The following is a 24,980-nucleotide window of genomic DNA, read 5'->3' as shown; positions in this document are numbered from 1 at the left end:
AGTAGAATTGAGACTCAAACCTTGGGCAGTCTGACATCAGAGCTTGTTATTTATACTGTTTTGCTGTGTGAATTAGAATATTGAATTAATTTCATGAGATTAAAAGCATATCTGTTTTGTTCCTAATTCCTAATGAAAGCACCATGCCTAGCACACAGTAGATGAAATATTTTTTTACATCAAAAGAAAAGTCTTTTTATAAGGGAAATTCATTTTCATTCTACTTAACTTTATGTTTTCACTTGGTAGAATGAAAAGGAGACTCTATATATTTTAAATGCCCTAGACTTAACCTCTATTACAAACATTGTCTTAGTTAAGATTCTATCTGCCCAGAATAGAAGAAAGTCAAGCTAGCTTAGGCAAATACTGAATTTTATATTAAGGATGTAGGAATGTCTCGTGGATCACACTGAACACAAGTTAGCCACCCCTTAGGAAGAGACTTGGAATTGGGTATCAAGAATACAATAATGCCTTTTTATTTTTTTTGAAGATTTTATTTATGTATTTGACAGAGAGAGACAAAGCGAGAGCAGGAACACAAGCAGGGGGAGTGGGAGAGGGAGAAGCAGGCTTCCCGCGGAGTAGGGAGCCCAATGCGGGGCTCAATCCCGGGACCCTGGGATCATGACCTGAGCCGAAGGCAGACGCTTAACGACTGAGCCACCCAGGCACCCCCAGTAATGCTTTCTTTTATTTATAGCCTCTGTGTGTCTTCCTCGTTCTTCTGAGGAGATGAGCATTTTCTGCTTTTCTAGTCACAAGATAGGGAAGACTGCTCTGCAGCTCCTTTATTCACATATTACAGGTCTTGCCATTGGCAGAGACTGGTTGTTTCTTGGTCAGACCCCTAAATTCTAGGACAGAGACTGATTGATTTGACATTGATACAGTGGCTAACCCTGGCCCAAGAAGATATATTTAGGCAAGAGAGCAAAATACGTAGGAGAAACATGGGCGCTGTGGGCTTAATCATGGGGAGGGAGTCGATGGTAGGGTAATGGGGTGTAGTTTTCCAAGAAGGAGGGTAGTATATGGGTGGATTGCTAGCACATAAAAAGCTTACCATAGACTTGATCATTTAACTCAAACACTACAGTTTTGGGGCTGGACTTTTGGAAATCAGAACCTGGCTTCTAATATCACCTTAATGCTGAGTACTCCCTGAGTACTCTTTGCCACTTTTTATTTTGCTGTGTTAAAGTGGGATCAAAGGACTAACATATGTGGATATATATACACACATATAACATTTGTTTAGTTTTTAGTTTATTTAAAAATTTGTCAGGTGTTATGGTTTTAAGCTGTAGTTCAGTGGATGATTGTTTTCTTTAGTGTAGCACATTTCCTTTCCTATTTCTCTTTTTGTTTGTTTATTTTTACAGAGGCAAATATCGGATTGTATACATAACTCCAGAATTCTGTTCAGGTAACTTGAGCCTACTCCAGCAACTTCAGGCCAGTATTGGTAAGTGTTATGATAGGCTCTTTTTATAAGTACTTATTTAATTGAATTATCCTTTAAAGTTAAATACATGGATGGATATTGGATTTCACTTCTGTTAAAGTTGATTTCAAACAGTATTTCCTTCAGGAAGTCCCTGACTTTCCAACTTGGTATCTTTCCAGTCTTATCCCCTAGTACCTATAATTCCTTCTGCCATAGAAATTAGGCTCCTGTATTATAATTGCCTGTTTATATATCTCTTTTCTTCCCCTAGACTATAAACTTTTTTGGGAAAAAAATGCCCTAGTGCAGTACCTGGCACATAGTAGGGATTTAAATGCATTATTGAACAAATGTTGAATCTTAGATTCTATGAAATGTTAATTTCCTTGTTTTCATATTCAGAATCTAAATTAAATCACAATAGTGGTTCTCCACCCTTGTTCATGAGAATCACTTTTCCAACTTTAGAAAAATGTAGTATCCTCCAAACTTGAAAATTCTGCTTCAACATGCCTGGGGTGAGCTCCTGGCACCTGTAGTCTTTCATGAGTGATTCTGATGTGTAGTTAGGGTTGGAAACCATAGTACCTTTGATTATTTGCCACCAGTGAGTATGATTTTAAAAAGTTAGATAGTAAGTCAGAGCTTATTTCCTAGAAAATGTAAATACAGAATTAGTCAATAGCTGGTGCCCATTTTTTTGTACTTCAAAAATTTTTGTTTTTTTTTTCTCTCTTGATGGCTAGAATAAGCTACCCAAGAGTTGCAATCATAACTACTATTACTTCATTCAGTTGACCCAACCAGTTTTAGTTTCCTAATATTATATGATCTCATTATATAATTATATATTAAAATAATTCTGGATAGGTAAATTTTCAACATGGCAACATCTCATTCAATGGTTGGTTAGTAGCATATAACTCTAGGAATGCATTTAATAATTTTTTTAAATTTTATTATGTTATGTTAATCACCATACATCATTAGTTGTTGATATAGTGTTCCATGATTCATTGTTTGCATATAATACCCAGTGCTCCATTCAGTACGTGCTCTCTTTAATACCCATGCTCTCTTTAATTTTTGTTAACAATATAATGAAAACAAATTTGTTTCTTTTTAGTATGTATTAAATGTTCATGAACAAAAGAACGAGGGAGGAAGTTATACATTTGATTAAATACATTATCAGAGGCACCTGGGTGGCTCAGTCAGTTAAGCATCTGCCTTCGGCTAGGGTCATGATCCTGGGGTCCTGGGATCGAGTCCCGCATCGGGCTCCTTGCTCAGCGGGGGCCTGCTTCTCTCTCTCCCTCTCCTGCTGCTCCCCCTGCTTGTGCTCTCTCTCTCTGACAAATAAATAAATAAATAATCTTTTAAAAAAATACATAATCAGTGCTGTATTACCAATTTCTTATCCCTTATTGGCATATTGTATTTTTGCCTTTAATGGAAGGCAAAATTTGGTGTGTCTCCTATTAGACTGTATAGAATTCTTTTTTTTTTATTTGACAGAGAGACAGGGAACACAAGCAGGGGGAGTGGGAGAGGGAGAAGCAGGTTTCCTGCCAAGCGGGTAGCCCAATGTGGGGCTCGATCCCAGGACCCTGGGATCATGACTTGAGCTGAAGGCAGATGCTTAACGACTGAGCCACCCAGGCGCCCCAGACTCTATGGAATTCTTAAGGATATTTCACTTAAATGAGGCCTAAATACCCAGATAGATAAATTTTATGGTTTTATAACAAAAGCTAGGATCTGTGTCCATGGTGAGCTGGATATGTTTTATTCCATTTTAGTATTTGCTTTGTTTCTGGGGTGGAGTTAATTAATTATTAGTTTAAGTATTTACTTAAATCCTTTAACAGCTAGTTCTAATTCTCTGTTTTTATTTTTTATAATGGATTAAATTATGAATACTACTGCAATCAGTAGAACAGAATACTCTGCATGGAATGGATGAACAGGCTCTTTTTGGTTGACTCTCAGTGTTGAACAAAAAGGGATAAATTCTTTTTGAAGTATTTTTCTTTGGCTTTTGTTTGTAGGAAATTGTAAAATGCTTGCAAAATGAATCTCCTCAAGAGTTCTGTTTGTGCGGTAGTCTGACATTTAGCTAATCAGATTTATGCTTTTTATGTTACATTCTTTAAGTAGTATGAGTGTATAACAGAAGCAGCAAACATAATTTTATATGGAGACTCCTTACAACCAAGCACACTTATAATTGTCTTTTGACTTTAGAAATAGGGCTTGAGTGACAGATATGCCAGAATGAAATATGTATAGGACTTGGGCAGACACTTGGACTTGCAAATTTAAAGTGAAAGTTAGCAAAAGCTTGGTAAACTGATGGTAAGGGACAAAGTTCAGCTCCACTAAGAGGTAGTTAGTTAAACCTGTAATTTTAAGGAAGGTTTTAAAATAAAAGATGAGCCATCATGTTTGTTTTAACCTATTTAATTTAAAATTTGGGTCATTTAGTTTCTAAAGCCAAAATTAGTGGTAACATTGAATTTTTCCCAGCTATGCAGCAGCGGCCAGAGAATTTTGATGCTAATCAACCTGTATTCATATTTAGTAGGTTTATTTTTTTGCTTTCTTTTTCATCTCTATTGTATTTGGTAATCTCAGTGAATTGTAGTTTATTTGCTCGTCTGTCTTCTCTTTTAGAGCTGTGAGCTTCTCAAGGTTACAGAGTACATCTTTTTTTTTTTTTAAAGATTTTATTTATTTATTTGACACAGAGGGACATAGCGAGAGAGGGAACACAAGCAGGGGGAGTGGGAGAGGGAGAAGCAGGCTTCCTGCCGAGGAGGGAGCCCGATGTGGGGCCCAATCCCAGGACCTTAAAATCACGACCTGAGCCGAAGGCAGACGCCCAACAACTGAGCCACGCAGGCGCCCCCAGAGTACATCTCATTACTCTTTTCCTAGGAAAGTGTTTGGATCATAGTGGGCCTTTAATAACTATAATAGTAATATTTTGGTGTTTTGTTTTGTTTTTATTGAGCTGCCTTTTATGCCAGGTCCTATCTTAGTATTTTATGTGAATGATCTGACTTAATCTTCAGAGTGACTAAAAAATGTTAGGTACTACTATGTCTACCTTTTATTTGTGTTGACACTCGAAGCTTAAGTAACTTGCTTAAGGTAATACAAACGTTAGTGGTGGATCCTGGTTCTGCATCCAGGTAGTCTGACTCTAGAGCACATATTTGTAGTCACCCCCCTAATGGCAGAAAATCATTAATACTCAAGTAAGTATCAAGTAATGATCATCTCCACTGATGGAAAAAATTATTTTTGTCATAAGTATTAAGTTGGTAATGGAGGGCAAAGGCACTACTATCATTACTTTGAAGTATCTGAAGACATTTTAATGGGTGGTTATACAATAAAGCCCTTTTCTGAAATGCATTACTACACACCATTGATTCTGTTTCAGTGTGGGTGTGTGGTGTGGGGGCAGAGTAAAGGGGTTGCTAGGGGAAGAAAGAACGAATTATATTCCTTCTTACCTACATTGTACATACTGAGATTTAGTTCTTACCATTTTACATTAAAAAACGTGGATATCATCCTGTCTTCCAGTATTGACATTCCAGGGGAACTCTCTGCGGTCTGATATGTGATTGGTCATGGACAACGATGATGACTTCATCTCAGTAGAGTGTGCTCTTTAATCGTTTTTGGTAGCTAATCGATGAGATAAAATTGGAAGTATTACCAAAGAGAAAAAAAACCCCAGCTCTTCTTTTTTAAGGCATTATCATTGCAAATGGTTCATGAGTGATAGTTTTGAGGGCAAAGTAATAGTAAGTAATTCATTTCTCTGAGGAATAATGATGAAAGCTGTGAAATCTAATAAATAATGTTGTTTGAATAATATATAAATGTTTCCTTCTTTTATCCATATGCCTTTGCCCATGTATGTCCCATCCTGTATTCTCATAATGATTTTTGGTGTTGCCTGATGTCATTTATGCTTATATTTTTATATGAACCAAATACTTTGATTTGAATTTTTTTTTCTCCTTTCTGTAATATTTATATATTCTAAGTGAAGGTGATATTGATTTAGATGAATTTATGGCTTCTTTTTGAACTTTATTTTCCCTGTTTTTATATTTTTCACTTTCGTAGGTATCACACTTATTGCTGTGGATGAGGCTCACTGTATTTCTGAATGGGGACATGATTTTAGAATTTCATTCCGGACTTTGGGCTCCCTAAAGGCATTACTCCCATCGGTAAGCTTGCCAAGTGCAATATCTTGAAATGACATTCATATCAAAGGAGAGAGTCCAGGACTGGGGAATTGCCAGAAGGCTGAAGACTTCTCTATGAAAGGGCAAATGGATAGTGAAAACAGGGGAAAGGTGTAGAAGAAATTCTAACTTTGGCTTTCTTCTAAGGTTAGCATGTAATTTTCTGAGGAATACTGTACAGTAGGGGTTGGCAAACTTTTTCTGAAAGAACCAGATAATAAATATTTTAGGCTTTATGGGCCACATATGGTCTCTGGCACATTTTTCTTTGTTTTTTTCTTCACAACCCTTTAAAAATGTAAAAACTGTTTGCTTGTGGGCAAAACAGGCTATGGACCAGATTTGACCCGTAGAACGCAGACATGACTTTAGAACCATGTTTAGGTCCCATGCCTTCTCAATGAGCTCTTATGCATGCGTCCTTTTACTCTAGGATGCTGTGAAAGCATAGTCACCTCTTCTTGCATTATATTGAAAACCTGAAAAAGGAACTATTCCAGAGAGATTTTAGTAAAGTTTCTAGTACTAAAATTCCACTTTCTTCCCTAATTATAAAGAATAGCAGATTTCTACATGAGTGGCGTGTTTTATATGAACAGCTTGAGAATTTACAATAATGGCAACCATTTTATTTTTTGAAAAATTATGGAGTCACGGGCAGTTGTAAAAAAAATGTACAGAGAGATTCTATGTACCTTTCAGTTTCCCTAATGGTAATATCTTGTATAACTGTAGTATAATATCAAAACTAGGAATATGACATTGGTATGGTCTTTACAGTTCTTTTTTTTTTTTTAAGATTTTATTTATTTATTTGACAGAGAGAGAGATAGCGAGAGCAGGAACACAAGCAGGGGGAGTGGGAGAGGGAGAATCAGGCTTCCTGCAGAGCAGGGAGCCCGATGCGGGGCTTGATCCCAGGCCCCCGTGATCATGACCTGAGCTGAAGGCAGACGCTTAATGACTGAGCCAACCAGGCGCCCCTACAGTTCTTTTTTTTTTAAAAAGACTTATTTATTTGAAAGAGAAGAGAGAGCGAGCGAGCATGAGTGGGGTGAGGGGGCAGAGGGAAAGAATCCCAAGCAGATTCCCTGTTGAGCACGGAGCCCTACACAGGGCTTGATCCCACAACCCTGAGATCACGACCTGAGCCAAAGTCGATAGCTGATGCTTAACTGACTGGGCCATTTCTTTAATGGCTGATGATGACATCTTTTCTTGTACTAATTGCCTCTTTTGTGAAATGCCTGATCTAATTGGAATTTTCTTTTAAACTGTTGAAAGTGTTTTATTATAAATATGAATCCTTGGTCAGATATGTGGTTCATAAATAGTTTTCAATTTATAGCTGCCTTTTCATTGTCTTCACAGTGTCTTTCACATAGCAAGCATTTTTAATTTTGATGAAGTCCAGTTTATCAGTTTTTTCTTTTATTGTGCTCTTCACCTAACCCTAGATCCTGAAGATTTCCTCTTATGATTTTTCCCTAAAATTTTAATAGTTTTACATTTGTTTACATTTAAGTCCATGATTCATTTTGAATTAAATTTTGTGTAAGGTGTGAGATTTAGATTGAGGTCCTTTTTTTTTTTTGCCTGTTGATGTCCAATTGCTCCAAGCCATTTCCCCTTCTGTTGAATTGCTTTTGACACTTTGTTAAAAATCATTTGGGTATATTTGGGTTCTCTAGTCTACTGTATTAATTTTGAATGAATAAACAAGGTTGATTTATGTTTAGGTTTTCCTCGTAGTAGTGAAGCTATCATGTCCTCTGAGCCCAAGATTTAACAGTTTACGAGTAAACTAAGAAAAAGCATTAGAGATTGTTTGTTATTCTCTTGGTAAATTGTCTAGTTCATTTCCATTGCATATTAATTATACTTATAAGTAGCAAAATTGAGAGTTTCTTTTTGTTAGCTCTTCTCATAAAGATCTGGTTAGAGCATACATTAAAATGAAACAACAAAAAAAACTTAATTGTACCAATTAGCAAGCATATACTGAAAGAGAAACTAGACTGAATTGAACGCCATCTATGTGACTGGCCCTGGGTTAATGCTTTCATCTTGGTTAAGCCTCACAACAAGCCAGCAAGATTAATATCTCCATTACCTTTTTGAGACAGTTCTTCACTAGGATAGCACATTCTCTTGCTTCTCTTCCCTCCTTCCTGTCTCTTCATTCTGAGATTCCTCTGCTTGTGTCATCTTATCCCCCACACTTTTAACATTGGCATGCCAGAAACCTTAGTCTTTGGACCTACTCTCTTTCCTATCTGCACTTAAGTCCCTGGTCATTTCATCTAACGTACGGTTTGAATGCCATCCATATGTTGACAGCTCCCAAATTTATATCCCCACCCTTAGCTGATACCAGCAATGTGTGAGTGATCCAGTTTCTCTGCCTCCTTGCTAGCATTTGGTATTATCACTATTTTTTTTTTTTTAAAGATTTTATTTATTTACTTGATGGAGAGAGACACAGCGAGAGAGGGAACATAAGCAGGGGGAATCGGAGAGGGAGAAGCAGGCTTTCCACGGAGCAGGGAGCCCGATTCGGGGCTTGAACCCAGGACCCTGGGATCATGACCTGAGCCAAAAGCAGACGCTTAACCAACTGAGCCACACTGGCATCCTGAATACTTATTTTTTAAAAAGATTATTTATTTATTTATTTGAGAGAGAGAGAGAGAGTGCCCGTGCAAGTCAGGGGGTGGGGCAGAGTTAGAAAATCTTCAAGCAGACTCCCTGCTGAGTGTGGAGCTCGACAACGTGGGGCTCAGTCTCAGGACCCATGAGATCATGACCTGAGCTGAAACCAAGAGTTGGACGCTTAACCAACTGAGCCACCCAGGTGCTCCTCCCGGAATACTTTTCACATGGGGTGATCCCCTACTTCTCTCAAGTCTTTGCTGAAATATTATTTTTTCATTTAGGCCTCCTGGGCCACCATATTAAAAATTTCAAATTAATTTCTCCCTCCAACATTCAACATTCCTCATATTCCTTTGCTTTTTTTTAATAGCACTTATCACTGTTTAACTTACTGTATGATATTTTGTCTATTGTCTGTGGGTCCCCACTAGGATATTCTCTGTGGGGGACAGGCTTTTGATGGTTTTGGTCATAATCTAGAACAGGACCGGGCACACAGTGGGTGCTCCATAAATACTTGGGTAAATGAATAAACGAATTCCAGTGAGAAAGCAGAGAAACAGAGACATCCCTTTCCCACGCAGGGAGTGGTGGAGTTGGCTGTAGCTTCACAGTGGGGCACCGTGCTGGTTTCAGGCAAGTGATGTGAAAGAAGTATAAAACATCGTTTCTGCCCTGAAGTAGCTCATGGTGCAGTAAAGGAATTTAGATCCATACCTATAGAAGTAGAAGCAATGGTATCAAACAGTAAATGGTGTGTGGAACAGTACAAATAATAAAGAAAGGTTAACAGTGTTAATAGTACACGTAATAGAGGAACAAGATATTTGTATGGTGAAAGTCAGGAGGCTCAGTGTGCCTCGAGGACTGCTTCCATTAATTTAGAATGGTTTTAGGGGCGCCTGGGTGGCTCAGTCGGTTAAGCAGCTGCCTTCGGCTCAGGTCATGATCCTGGGGTCCTGGGATCGAGCCCCACGTCTGGCTCCCTGCTCAGCGGAGAGCCTGCTTCTCCCTCTCCGTCTGCCTGCCACTCTGCCTACTTGTGCTCTCTCTGTATCTATCTGTCGAATACATAAATAAAATCTTTAAAAAGAAATGGTTTTAAAGTAAGCTTTTGGAAAATAGGAGGATTGCCTTCTGTAATCCTTTCCGAGGCCTTTGATTCTAAAAGGATTGTGTTAGAGGAGTTTTAAATATTTTATGCAGCTTTTAAACACTTTTCAGTGGTGAATTAAATCTTTTATTATGTCTGGCTGTGGACTTTATTGGATCATTTTCATTTCTTGCAATGACTCAGTATAGCACAGGGTGTTTGTCAAGCAATGGCTGAGAAAACCTTTTCCCCCTAGTGTTTTCATGAATCCTGTTGATTAGCTAAGTGGTGAGAAATGCCACCTGGTGGTTGTAGGACTCTCATTTTCCTTACTGTTCTCCGTGCTCTTCTCCTCTTTCCAGTTGCGATTACGCTGGGACAACTGTTGCAGCTTCACACCATATGATTTCAGTAAGTTTAAAAATAGCAAAGAAATCATTAAACCACTTGGCATAAGGATTCCCATTTGGAGAGAATCAGACAAAGTGAGTCTCAGAAAGAGCAGCGAGGCAGAAAGCTCTATATCAGTCTTAAAATTCTGTAAAATTCAAGTAAAAGGTACTGTGATATCCATGAGACATGTTGATTCTTTCCATTCCTCCCTCCGCAGCCCTTTCCCAAAGACAGCATATATAGACACTAATTGAATACTGTGAACGATAACCACTTGAAATGAGTGAACAAATGAATAAAGCATGAATGAAGCATGATACTATGCAGTACAAAGTTAGAATTAGCAACATGACCCAAATTTAGAAGCAGATGGAACAGTTAGAATTCTCTGAATGTGTAGGTGCTGCACCATTGAAGCCTATGATTAAATCATTCCTAAATTTATAGTCATAAGGTTAATTTATAGTTTTTGCTTGTTTTAACAAAACTTGGTAACTATTTCCAAAGAAACCAAATTTTCCAACTTAAAGAGTAAGAGTCTCATGAATTAAGAACTTGATGTAACTAGGTGACGCTATAGTTTATCGTCCCAATCAGTTTGCTTTTGAACGTTAGAGATTGCGAGGTATCAGTATTTATGCCATGATGACAGGATAAACTGGGAGTGTCCCTGGAAGCCAGGATGTGTGATCGTCTTTCTCATAACCAGCCTGTATGTTATATCCAGGCTTCAGTCTAGTTTATGTTTTATTTTTTTTATTTTTTTTTTTATTTTTTTATTTTTTTTATTTTTTTTTAAAGATTTTATTTTTATTATTTATTTGACAGAGAGACACAGCGAGAGAGAGAACACAAGCAGGGGGAGTGGGAGAGGGAGAAGCAGGCTCCCCGCAGAGCAGGGAGCCCGATGTGGGACTCGATCCCAGGACCCTGGGATCATGACCTGAGCCGAAGGCAGTCGCTTAACCGACTGAGCCACCCAGGCGCCCCAGTCTAGTTTATGTTTTAAACGTCATAAATGGGGCGCCTGGGTGGCTCAGTTGGTTAAGCGACTGCCTTCAGCTCAGGTCATGATCCTGGAGTCCCGGGATCGAGTCCCGCATCGGGCTCCCTGCTCGGCGGGGAGTCTGCTTCTCCCTCTGACCCTCCCCCCTCTCATGTGCTCTCTCTCTCCTCTCATCCTCTCTCTCAAATAAATAAATAAAATCTTTAAAAAAAAAAAAAAAAAAAAATAAACGTCATAAGGCACCACAAACTTCTAAAAGAGTTTATTCATTTCTGAAATGAAAATAAATAACCATTGTTCCTTTAAGTTTAATATATGCCATTACTTTATTCTGTTTTCTAGTTGTGGAAGCAGCATTGTAAACTGCGACCTTCTAGAATGTTGGAGGTGAAAGATCGCATTTATGTTGATTTTTCATCATTTGCAGGTCATTGGCTTAGGGAGTTTCTAGTGGCAAGGTGGGGATTTTTAAGTTAGAAGAGAGTCCAACATTGTGTAGCCCTCTACATCTCATATTTTAGTGAAAAAAACCAAGACCAAGAGAAGCCCTTGCCGAAGTCAGTGGCAAATCTGGGAGTCGTGACCATGGCTCTGGAATTCTTTTTTTTTTTTTTTTTTTTAAATATTTCATTTATTTATCTGAGAGAGAGAATGGGAGACAGAGAGCATGAGAGGGGAAGGGTCAGAGGGAGAAGCAGACCCCCCGCTGAGCAGGGAGCCCAATGTGGGACTCGATCCCAGGACTCCAGAATCATGACCTGAGCCGAAGGCAGTTGCTTAACCAACTGAGCCACCCAGGCGTCCTGGCTCTGGAATTCTTGTATAGAATTCTTTTCAGTTGTTGTGATAACAACATCAATAATAGTTGAAACTTTTTTAATTTAATGATTTTATATATTTGAGAGAGAGAGAGAGAGTGTGCGAGTGGAGAGGGGCAAAGGGAGAGGGTGAAAGAATCTGAAGTTGATTCCACCCTGGGCAAGGAGCCAGATGGGGGGGCTCCATCTCACAACACTGAGATCATGACCTGAGCTGAAACCAGGAGTCCCACGCTTAACTGACTGAGCCACCCAGGTGCCCCAATAGTTGAAACTTTTTGAGTGCTTACTGTGTACCATGCATCATGTTCAGCATATTACATGTTCTGTTGTCTTTCGGTCTTCACAATGACTTTATGAGATTGCTGTTATCATTGTCACTTTATAGATGAGGAAACCAGAGTTTGGAGAGTGAAATAACCAGCTCAAAATCTCACACCTAGTTAGCAACACAGGCAGGATTTGAACTCAGGCATCCGACTTTAAGCCAGTTATTTTTCACTACCATGCTGCTGTTTTGCCTGATCTTTAAATTAATTTCTTCAAGAGATATCCTGTTTCATGCTTATTTTATTTTCATAAGTACATTGCCCATCCACTCATACATTATACTGCTTAGAAGGGAAAAATGAAGGGGGGGAATTCAGAGGGGGAGACGAACCATGAGAGACTATGGACTCTGAGAAACAAACTGAGGGTTCTAGAGGGGAGGGGGGTGGGGGGATGGGTTAGCCTGGTGATGGATATTAAAGAGGGCATGTACTGAATGGAGCACTGGGTGTTACGCACAAACAATGAATCATGGAACACTACGTCAAAAACTAATGATGTAATGTATGGTGATTAACATAACATAATAAAATAAAAAAAGAAAAACAAACCAAAGCCTCTTACTCTTTGTATCCTGAAAACTTCGGTCTTTCTTTGCATATGCAGTTAAACAGCAAGGATGCATTAAATTGTTTGAGTGAAGCACTTAAAATGATGAAAATGCTTTGTTGTTGTGAGGGTGAGAATGTGCATGTCCTAAGAGCTTCTAATATTTAAACTTTGTATATATGTATATATATACATGTGTATGTGTGTGTGTGTGTATGTATGTGTATATATATGGATAAGCTTGTTTATATAAACTAACTTATCTATAAATTGGCCTATTTATAAGTTGTTAGGTAGGCACTCTAAATTCAGAGAACAGTCTGATTGAAAACCAGAAATCAATGAAGTTAATTTGGGAGTTTCATTTTTAAATAATGAAATTAAAATTTTTAAATAAATTCATTTAAAATATTTAAATAATACTTAACACTTTAAATAATTTCACAGAATTTAAGGGTAGAGAATGCAAAAATGCCAATTACCTGGTCACATTGGTTCTGATACCTTTTTCTTCCATTTAAAAAAACTACTTCAGACTTAACTTTTTTACATGAGCTTTGAGATAATTTTTAATTCAGTAAAGCTATATTGATTGTAAAGATAGTTTATATTGTTAGTAAATTGTATCTTGTTTTTCAAATCCTGTAATTGCTTTTCATACAATTGCACCTAAATTTTCACTTACATGGAAGATAATTGCTTAAACTGATTTGTGAGATAGGTGCAGGGCATCTGAAGAGCTATTTTATGAGGATGTCATTTATTTTATTTGTAATAGACCACAAAAAGTATTTTAAGAAAGTTGTATTCTTGAATATAGAAGAGCTAATGATTTAGGAACAACTTGAAGACTTAGTCCCTTTTTTCTGAATATAAGATAATAGCATAATTTATTATAACTCCCTGTGATAACAGGAGCAAAAATAATGAATCGAGTTTCATGGGAGGTATGTCATTATCCTAGTTTAGAATTTCTGAAAGGTTACATATTCATGTTTTTCCTAGTAACTGCCGTGTCTCCTGTTTTGGCTGCTAATCCAGTTAAGAAGTCTTTGCTAGACTGAAAATAGAACATGACTTGGTTGCTCAAGGAATCAATTAATAATGGATGTTTTGTGTTATGCATTCTTATATATAGGATGCCATGATTTAACTTAGTAAACTGGAGAGAGGTTATCCAGGTCATTAAGAGCTTTGCTTCAAGATCAGAGAAGCCATAAACCAATATCTTTAGTATAGAAGATAAAAAAAGACTTACTGCTTTGTATTGTTAGATTTTCAGTGAATGAAAGGGTTTATAGTTTGTGAATTATAGATTAATAAAAAATAAGGCATAACATATCCCTCATTTGTATCAACACTATTATTAATATAATAAATGTTAAAAATAAAAAATAGTAAATGGAGAGTTAGATAGCTAATAAGTAGGTAGATTGTATTTAGAAATCTTATGGATTTAGTGTTTTATTTAAACTCTTTCTGATTTTTAAAAAGTAAATGTATTCTGGGGTGCTTGTGTGGCTCAGTCGGTTAAGCATCTGACTCTTGATTTCGGCTGAGGTCATGATCTTAGGGTCTCAAGATGGAGCCCTGCCTCAGATCTACGCTGGGTGAGGAGCCTGCTTGAAGTTCTCTCTCCTTCTCCCTAAAAAAAAAAAAAAAAAAGTATTCCAAAGGCTGAGAAACAGGGACGTAGGAAGTTTTCTTCTTCTTTGAAAAAGAGTAATTTTAAAGTTGCATTTTTAACACTGTTCCTCTTGTAGTTGTCATCCAGTCTGTTTGTAAGAAGGCAGTAGAAATGTTGGGAATTCATGAGCGCTCTCCTTTTTTAAAAATCAATTTCATTTCATTCAGGTTCCAATTGTTGCAGTCACTGCTACTGCAAGTTCTTCAATCCGGGAAGACATTGTACGCTGCTTAAACCTGAAGAATCCTCAGATTACCTGTACTGGTTTTGATCGACCAAACTTGTATTTAGAAGTTGGGCGAAAAACAGGAAACATCCATCAGGATCTTGTCCAATTTCTTGTCCAAAAGACAAGGTGAGGATGCCATGGTTGATAAATTTTTGTTAACTATTTCCTTCTTTTTAAAAACTTGTTTTATTTATGTATTTATGTATGTATATATATATATATATTTATTTACTTACTTACTATTTCTAATGCATATTTAATATATTTCACATTCTACTTAGCTTTGGTTCAAGTCAAGTGTGATGTTATATAATCAAGAGAGCGACTGAGAAAATAGCTTAATTCTGAAGGCAGAAAATAGTTCAGGTATTTTTGTACTTCATATCTTTGCTTGAACAGGACATACACCCTCTTTTCTTCTTTTTTTTTTTTTAAGTAAGCTTTATGCCCAACGTGGGGCTTGAACTCACAATCCTGAGATCAAGAGTCTAGTGCTCTACCTACTGAGCCAGCCAGACACCCCCTGCAGTCTTAATAATTGACAAATAAACAATAGAAATGACTGAGTCTTTTATCTGAATTCTCTTTAGTTCACTAATTATATGACTAATTGAGTATTAGGGAATTTTAAAGGTCATCTTAATAATAAACATTTTTGAGCCCTTGTTATGTGCCAAGGACTATCCTAGGTGCTTTATACTCATTCTTATAACTGCTCAGTAAGCTACATATTATTTTCATTTTCCTGAAGAAGAAGCTGTCACTAGTACTTTTTCCTGTTTCTTTTGTTTGGAGGCATTTTATATGTATGCTAAGAAGCTTTCCTTTGCCTTATTTCCCTGATCTCTCTCCTTGGTGAAAAGCTTATCTTTCATGTTATAAAATGTGTTTTTAAGTCAGAATACATGAAAATAATGTTTGACCTACTAGCACAAACACAAAACAAGTCTAGGCAAATAGAGTTTAAATAACATCAATAGTATATTCCTGAAGGACTCTTTGGGTCCTTTAGGATGAATTTAAATGTAGGATTTGCTATTGGCGCGATTGTACTATATTGAGATTAAAACAAGAACGTAATGGGGGTGCCTGGTTGACTCTGACGGTAGAGCATGTGACTCTTGATCTTGGGATTGTGAGTTTGGGTGTAGAGATTGCTTAAAAACAAAATCTTAAAAAAAAAATAAAACAAGAAAGTAATGGGTATATTTAATATTCATGCTGCTCTGGTGATCTCTCCTAAGTGAATACTCATTGTACTTCACTTCCCTTGTGTCCTAGAGGGAAAACATTCTCTTGAAGAAGGCTGTTTATTCTATACTAGAGTCTTTTAACAGTGACATCATTATGTACTCCCCTAATCTTTGATCCTTTTCATTCCATATTATTTTAATCTCTATGGCCTTCCCCTAATAACCTTCTCCTTTCTGAAACTGTTTACCTTTCTGTGTGTGTGTGTGTGACGTTGTGACATTTTATCTTTCTGACTATATTGTCCTTTTATGCTATCTTTTGTAAGTGTTCTCTTCTCACCCTGTTTCATGTTAATTCTACTAGTGGAGGTCTCTTAGCCTAGACTATTATCATCTCCCTTAACAGACCTCCCTCTTCCTCAGTGCTCCTTGCATTCTAGACACAATTTTCAGATTCATCATCCGAAAGCACATCCCTGACGCTTGGCATTCCTCTCTGGTGCCTCTCTCTTTCCTGTGGACTAGCAGCCAGACTCCTTAGCCTAACATCCCAGACCATCTGATATTTTTATATTTGTGTGACAATGCTTCTGAGAGCAAAGCAAGAAAGATTTTGCATCCATTTTTCAATCCTCCAAGAAGAGTTATGGTAGCAACCAACCACTGCGAGTCAGATGCTTCCTGTAGATCTTAGGCAAATAGAAATTTTCCTCTTAATGAGCAATAATTAGATGGAGGGTAATTAAGACTTCAGAGTGTTGCCTTTTGTTTCTATTTCTTCCCTTTATTTAATTCTGCCATTTTTTTCTATTCATTGACCTAACATGTTTGTTAAATTCTGACCAAATTTGTTTTCTATATTCATGATACATTGAAATTGAAAAGACAGGCCTCTATCACCCATCTAATTTAGTGGTTAGATGAAGATAGATTTCTTTCCCTTCAGGAAATTGTTGTGAGGAAATAACAATGTTTAGTAAACCACTCAGTGTAGTAATGAATCCTTTTGTAATAGGGATTTTTACTCTTGATTTTTCTGGTAAGTTCAAACATTTGTGTATTTTCTACCTTTTTTTAAGGTAAAAATTGATACGCAGTCTTAGTATCAATTTGAACACTATAGATGCATGTCAATTGAAGAGTACTTAGATCTTCTGGTTCTGTTCCTCATTTATCACTGTTGATGTTTGGGCACTGAGCTTCTTTTCTCTAACTGTACTGTGCAGATATGCACTTCCAGGTTTTGTTGTTAACTTTATACAGAAGTAGTTACAGAGTATATCCATATTTTAGGCAATATTTCCTTTGATTTAAAGCGTCTTTGCTAAGATATATATTAAAATCTCCAATTATTATAGATAAATCTATTTCTCCCTTTAGTTCTGTCAGTTTTTGTTTCATGTGTTAAAGTTCTGTTAATTGGTACATACACATTTAGGATTCTTATATCTTCAATAAATTGAAACTTTTATCATTATTAAGAAAAAGCGTTTTTGCTATCTTTCTGTGTAATGTGATTTTTAAAAATTAGGGCCCTAATATGTAGGATATTCACATTTTGGTGAACAAATTTTTCTTCTTTGAGAAATGTTTTTAAAATGATGATAGTTTTGTGAGGCGCGCCTGGGTGGCTCAGCCGGTTTAAGCTCTGACTCTTGGTTTTGGCTCGGGTCATGTTCTCATGGGTTGTGGGGTCCAGCCTTCTGTCAGCTTCCAGGCTCAGCAGGGAGTCTGCTTGAGCTTCTCTCCCTCTGCCCCTCCCCCCACTCATGCTCCCTCTCTTTTTCTCTCTCTCTCAAATAAATAAATCTTAAAAAAAATAAATGATAGTTTTTGTGTATTAAAAATACTTAGCATTTTTTCTCACTTCTTTAATTGATCTGCCGGGACATTTTGTTACGAAGCCCATTTGGTCACTATAAAAAATTGCTTTGAGTAGATTATTCAGTAAAACTTGTGGAGTCAAATTACTGCCTATTTTTTCCCCTCTATTTAAGTTTTCAGTGACTTTTGCCATAGTCCTTCTTAAAGGTTTTAGATACAATAATTTTTTGTTTGCTTAGTATTTCATAGTATGAATGTACATAATGATGAAAATTTATTTTTCACTATTATAGTTCTGTTGTGAATATTTGTGTATATGTGTCTTCTGGCAGATGTGAAAGTATATTTGTAAAATAAATTCCTAAAGTTGAAATTGTATCAGAATATATGCATTAAAAATTAAAGTTTTTCCAAAATCTAAAATAATACATTTTTTATTATTGATTAAGTCAACGTAAGTGAATATATTTATGTAAATGAATTTATTGAGGAATTAAATAAATGTTCTATGGAAATCATCCTGGCATTTTTAATAAATAAGCACAGGTTTCTAAAACAGACTTTCAAACAGATGTTTTCTATAATAGTCTCAAGATTACTAGTAAATACTTCTTTAAACTATACAAATGATCTTTAATAGTACAGAAAAGTTACTGCTTTTTTAGTAAACATACATAGAAACTCAATTTTTTGATCATGAAAAAGAATAAGACTCTTCTCCTATGTAAATATTCACTTATCTTTCTAATGTAAATGAAGACTAATTCATCATCTAGTGCTTTGCATTTCTAAAAGTATGGAAATTGCATTTCCAGTAGCTTGTTTCTATCAGGGCTTTTGCTTAAACTTGTCTCTGGTTTTAACTTTAATTTGAACAAAAGATGAGTCCAAGATGTTTGGGATTTAATATAATTTATTTCCACATTTGACTTTCCACATTTTTATGTAGTTAAATATATCATTGTTTTCTATATACTTTCTTTTTTTAGTGTTTTACTAAAAGGAAAATTAATTAAAATTTTTAAAAGTAAATTAAAATTAAATTAAAATTTTAAAAAGAAAGGGGAAATTAAATAAGATAAAACTCAAACTGGTTTTGAAAACTCAAACTGAAGCCTATATATTTATATGTTTGTTCTTTTGTTTTTGTGTGTGTTTTTGTTTGTTTGTTTGTTTTTAGTTCCACCTGGGAATTTGAAGGTCCAACTATCATCTATTGTCCTTCCAGAAAAATGACAGAACAAGTTACAGCTGAACTTGAGAAACTGAAGTTAGCTTGTGGAACATACCATGCAGGCTTGGATGTTAAATCAAGGAGAGAGGTTCATCATAGTTTCATGAGAGACGAAATTCAGGTGTGAAGATCCATCATCATTGCTCTCTATTCCCCATGGAAACAGATATTTCTCTGATATTTATTTGCCATATCTTTATCGACTACCTTGTTTGTGTTGAGTATAAAGAAGTTTCTCTCATAAAGGGAATTAATGTGTAATGTGGATGACAGATATGTGAGCAAACTATTGCCGATGAGTACAAATAGCAGGCTGCACAGAGTGCTTAGGTACATAGAGGAAGGAATGCTAGCTCTTAAGGTAGCTTCTGTTATGGTGATGAACCATCCAGGAAGAAGCAATTTGAGTGTAGAGTCTGAACAAGTAAATGGAACTTTGTCAAGTATGTGAGGCCAGTAGGTGATGAGGGAAAAGGGATTGGTTATGGAATTCCAGGAAAAGGGACTAGCATGTGCAAAGACACAGTGGTATGAGAGTGCATACTGGGTTTAGGAAATTGGGAATAGTTTGGAATGGTTGGAGAGAAAGGAAGTGTGGAGTAGGATTGGTACAAAGTATAGGTGAAAAGGCAGGGAGGAACTGTTAGAGACTCCCAGGAAAAAAGTTGAATGGGTTGGTTGGCCAGGTTATGGAGGAGGGCCTTAAAACTTGCAAAGAGGCAGGCTGGGATTGATGTGATGTACCTGTAGTTTTTTAGACTACGTTAGGCTTAGAATTTTTATTTAAATTTTCATTTAATTTTTTAATTCATTTTTATCTAATAGGTAAAATAAATCGAAGTAGAATAATTCTTGTTGAAGTTGACATGAGGGAGAAAGAGATCCAAGAGACTTCCAGTCTCCCAGGACAGTCCCTGGGGGTATCCTGTAATCCTCAGAGCTCCTCAGGATAGCGTTTGAAAACCATTATGACAGACTACTTTGTGTTTTTGAGCAAGAGCATAGTATTATAGAAACATTAGATTAGCAGCCCTAAGCAGGATTGATTTGAAGAAAGACTGAAGAAAGAAAGGGTATCAGTGAAGTCACTGTGAAGTGCTCCAGCTGAGATTCCTGTAACGATTGGAATCATGTAATAATTCCAATCTGAAGTGATTGGAATCCTAGTTTAGTGGGTGTCATGCAGAGTATTTAGGAGGCATTAAATTCAGACCATGTTGGAAGGTTTAAATCAACAGCTTCACACTGTCAACATCCTATCCAAAGTCTGTTACAGCAAGCCTGTGGACTAGGCCTCCTCAGAAATTATGAACTTAACTTCTGCTTTGCATTTTCTGCTCAGTAGGTCTTCCATTTCCCTTCTGTCCAGCTCTGTAGTTGTTAACCACCCTCAAACCAACATTGTTCAAACAACCTACCTCAAGTATGGTTCATATGCACTGTCATGCTGTAATGCATACTTGCCTGAAAGCATCTATTCTTTTTCTTCCTCATCTTTCCAAAGATAGGAACAGCTATCACAACTGCTTAAAATAGAGTTACCTAAATTCTTAAATGTTTATAGTTTTATTCTATTATCTCAGGAGTTTGAAAATTATCAGATAAAATTTATTGGCTGTTGCTTACTGAATCTTAATTGATGTTTGAGCCATTAATCAAAGATTTCTTTCATCTCGATTTATTATTAATTACTCATTTAGGTAGAAACATCTGCAGATATGAAAGATTGCAAACTTTATCTGTTATGTTGTGATAGGAGACTTTGTTGGATGCATATGGTTTTGCTACCTACATTCAGCTTCAGTGAAACATTAATGCTTTGAAATATGGCTTTAAAAACCTCACAGTGATCACTAGTTATACCTAATATCTAGAAAGGTATATGTATATATGTGCCACTATATTATCCCTTTCTGTGGCAGGATGTCAAAAAGTTTTATCCACATTATGAAAATTAATAAATTAATACTGATGCTGTCACCCTAGCAACATCAGGGTTCTGTTGTATCTGACGACTGGCTTCAATGTACTCCTTCTTTGCTATTAAAATAAATAATTCAGAAGCTTCACATTTGCATCAAAAGTTCTGACACCTTACCAAGATGATGAAAATACATTTCCTCAACTCTATAGAATAGTCTGGTGCTCTTGGAATTGATTACTTGCCATTGAATATTTATTGAGTGCCTACTGAATGCATACATGTATGGAATTCTAGATGTTCATTCTCCTGTTTTTCTGAAGTTGATTTATACTTTGGTGTGGGCCTAAAAGTAGAGCTCACCTCCCCAGCTCACCTCCCTAGTTCTTAATGTCTTGAATTGACTGATGCTTAGAATCTTAGTATTTTCTATTTTATACTTTTAGAAAAAAATTTTTTTCATATTATTCTTAACCAAATCTAACCATATTCAGATGTAGATTTGCATTTTTTAGACTGTGACCATTCATTCTTACTTTTAGTCCTGATTTTTAGTTTCATGTTCTTTTGTATTTTATTTGCTTTTTTAAGGTCTTGAATTCTTTTCTTTCTGGGATGAGGATATGAGTAAATTATTTGATAAAATACTTTATTTCATCTGAGAGTTTATAATGATATTTTGAACATCATGTCTGTAGAATAAGGTGATGTCATCTAAAAACAGTATCATAAAGAGGTACCTGGCTGGCTCAGTCAGTAAAGCATGTGACTCTTGATCTCGGGGTTGTGGATTCCGAGCCCCATGTTGGGTGTAGAGATTACTTAAAAATAAAATCTTAAAAAAAAACAACAACCCAGTATCATATGATGAAAATTAGATCTTTAAAGCTCTCACCACACACACATACACACACACACACACAAACATACATACATACATACACACTTACAAATGGTAACCATGGGAAGTAATGGATGTGGTAAGTAACTTTATTCTGGTAATGGTTTCACAGTGTATATGGATATCAAATTATTAGATTATGCATCTTAAACCTACACAGTGTTATATGTCAATTATATCCCAATAAAGCTGGAAGAAAATGGAATCAAATACATTTTTAAAAACCTTAAAATTATGTTGCTTATTCACTTGCAAATATAGCAAAATGGCCTAGTTTTATTCAAAGTTGTTTTTTTAAAGATTTTATTTATTTATTTTTTAAAGATTTTATTTATTTATTTTTAAATTTTACTTTATTATGTTATGTTAATCACTATAGATTACATCATTAGTTTTTGATGAGGTGTTCCATGATTCATTGTTTGCGTATAACACCCAGTGCTCTGTTCAATATGTGCCCTCTTTAATACCCATCACCAGGCTAACCCATCCCCCCACCCACCTCCCCTCTAGAACCCTTAGTTTGTTTCTCAGAGTCCTCAGTCTCTCATGGTTCGTCTCCCCCTCCGATTCCCCTCCTTCATTTTTCCCTTCCTACTGTCTTTTTTCTCTTTTTAACATATAATGTATTATTTGTTTCAGAGGTACAGGTCTGTAATTCATCAGTCTTACACAATTCACAGTGCTCACCATAGCACATACCCTCCCCAATGTCTATCACCCAGCCACCCCATCCCTCCCACCCCCTACCACTCCAGCAACCCTCAGTATGTTTCCTGAGATTAAGGATTCCTCATATCAGTGAGGTCATATGATATATGTCTTTCTCTGATTGACTTATTTCGCTCAGCATAATACCCTCTAGTTCCATCCACGTTATTGCAAATGGCAAGATTTCGGTTTTTTGATGGCTGCATAATATTCCATTATATACATATGTGTATATATATATATATATATATATATACACCACATCTTCTTTATCCATTCATCTGTTGATGGACATCTTGGCTCTTTCCATAGTTTGGCAATTGTGGACATTGCTGCTATAAACATTGGGGTGCACGTACCCCTTCAGATCACTACATTTGTATCTTTGGGGTAAATACCCAGTAGTGCAATTGCTGGGTCATACGGTAGCTCTATTTTCAACTTTTTGAGGAACCTCCATACTGTTTTCCAGAGTGGCTGCACCAGCTTGCATTCCCACCGACAATGTAGGAGGGTTCCCCTTTCTCCGCATCCCTGCCAACATCTGTTGTTTCCTGACTTGTTAATTTTAGCCATTCTGACTGGTGTGAGGTGGTATTTCATTGAGGTTTTGATTTGGATTTCCCTGATGCCGAGCAATGTTGAGCACTTTTTCATGTGTCTGTTGGCCATTTGGATGTCTTCTTTGGAAAAATGTCTGTTCATGTCTTCTGCCCATTTCTTGATTGGATTATTTGTTCTTTGGGTTTTGAGTTTGATAAGTTCTTTATAGATTTTGGATACTAGCCCTTTATCTGATACGTCATTTGCAAATATCTTCTCCCATTCTGTCGGTCGTCTTTTGGTTCTGTTGACTGTTTCCTTTGATGTGCAAAAGCTTTTTATTTATTTATTTTTAACTGGCAGATAATTATTTAATAATTTGACTCAAAAAGTACAGGGTCAGCTACATTTCCTTTGGTCATACCTGTTTAATCATTTATTGACTGTGTAGTTTGTAGGATTGGTATTGTGTGAGAAAAGATTTATTTTTAATTTTTAAAATTTTTTAAAATTTTATTTTATTATGTTATGTTAATTTCCATACATTACATCATTAGTTTTTGATGTAGTGTTCCTTGATTCATTGTTTACATATAACACCCAGTGCTCCATTCAGTACGTGCCCTCTCTAATACCCATCACCAGGCTAACCTATCCCCCTACCCCTCTCCCCTCTAGAACCCTCAGTTTGTTTCTCAGAGTCCATAGTCTCTCATGGTTCGTCTCCCCCTCTGATTTTCCCCCCTTCATTTTTCCTTCCTGCTATCTTCTTCTTCTTCTTTTTTTTTTTTTTTAACATATAATGTATTATTTGTTTCAGAGGCACAGGTCTGTGATTCAATAGTCTCATACAATTCACAGTGCTCACCATAGCACATACCCTCCCCAATGTTTTTATCTTGATGAAGTCCCAATAGTTCATTTTTGCCCTTGCTTCCCTTGCCTTTGGTGATGTAAGGTTGAAGAGGTTGCTGCCTGTGTTCTCCTGAAGGATTTTGATGGACTCCTGTCTCACATTTAGGTCTTTCATCCATTTTGAGTCTATTTTTGTGTGTGGTGTAAGGAAATGGTCGTTTCATTCTACTGCATGTGGCTGTCCAATTTTCCCAGCACCATTTATTGAAGAGATTGTCTTTTTTCCACTGGACATCTTTCCTGCTTTGTCAAAGATTAGTTGACCATAGAGTTGAGGGTCCATTTCTGGGCTCTCTATTCTGTTCCATTGATCTATGTGTCTGTTTTTGTGCCAGTACCATAGTGTCTTGATGATGACAGCTTTGTAATAGAGCTTGAAGTGCGGAATTGTGATGCCGCCAGCTTTGCTTTTCTTTTTCAACGTTCCTCTCGCTATTCGGGGTCTTTTCTGGTTCCATACAAATTTTAGGATTATTTGTTCCATTTCTTTGAAAAAAGTGGATGGTATTTTGATAGGGATTGCATTAAATGTGTAGATTGCTCTAGGTAGCATTGACATCTTTACAATATTTGTTCTTCCAATCCATGAGCATGGAACGTTTTTCCATTTCTTTGTGTCTTCCTCAGTTTCTTTCATGAGTATTTTATAGTTTTCTGAGTACAGATTCTTTGCCTCTTTGGTTAGATATACTCCTAAGTATCTTATGGGTTTGGGTGCAATTGTAAATGGGATCGACTCCTTAATTTCTCTTTCTTCTGTCTTGTTGTTGGTGTATAGAAATGCAACTGATTTCTGTGCATTGATTTTATATCCTGCCACTTTACTGAATTCCTGTATGAGTTCTAGTAGTTTTGGGGTGGAGTCTTTTGGGTTTTCCACATAAAGTATCATATCATCTGCAAAGAGAGAGTTTGACTTCTTCTTTGCTGATTTGGATGCCTTTTATTTCTATTTGTTGTCTGATTGCTGTGGCTAGGACTTCTAGTACTATGTTGAATAGCAGTGGTGATAGTGGACATCCCTGCCATGTTCCTGACCTTAGGGGGAAAGCTTTCAGTTTTTCCCCATTGAGAATGATATTCGCTATGGGTTTTTCATAGATGGCTTTTATGATATTGAGGTACGTACCCTCTATCCCTATACTCTGAAGAGTTTTTTTTTTTTTTTTTTTTATAAAGATTTTTATTTATTTATTTGACAGAGAGAGAGATAGCGAGAGCAGGAACACAAGCAGGGGGAGGGTCAGAGGG

General features: G+C 36.5%; 1 protein-coding gene across 3 annotated transcripts in view; it reads left to right on the top strand.

The window, feature by feature from the left end:
- WRN (WRN RecQ like helicase) overlaps window positions 1-24,980 on the top strand; it is a 153,726-nt gene that overhangs the window by 71,486 nt on the left and 57,260 nt on the right. For all 3 annotated transcript variants that reach the window (XM_078069648.1, XM_078069649.1, XM_078069646.1), the window contains exons 16-19: window positions 1,389-1,471; window positions 5,603-5,709; window positions 14,426-14,613; window positions 18,685-18,859. In XM_078069648.1, coding sequence (XP_077925774.1) covers window positions 1,389-1,471; window positions 5,603-5,709; window positions 14,426-14,613; window positions 18,685-18,859 — 553 coding nt within the window. The remainder of the gene's footprint in view (window positions 1-1,388; window positions 1,472-5,602; window positions 5,710-14,425; window positions 14,614-18,684; window positions 18,860-24,980) is intronic.

The sequence above is a fragment of the Halichoerus grypus genome, chromosome 3 (assembly GCF_964656455.1).
Source record: "Halichoerus grypus chromosome 3, mHalGry1.hap1.1, whole genome shotgun sequence".
Lineage (NCBI taxonomy): Eukaryota > Metazoa > Chordata > Mammalia > Carnivora > Phocidae > Halichoerus > Halichoerus grypus.
Note: the sequence above shows the minus strand (reverse complement) of the source record. Positions and strands in the feature narration are given on the sequence as shown.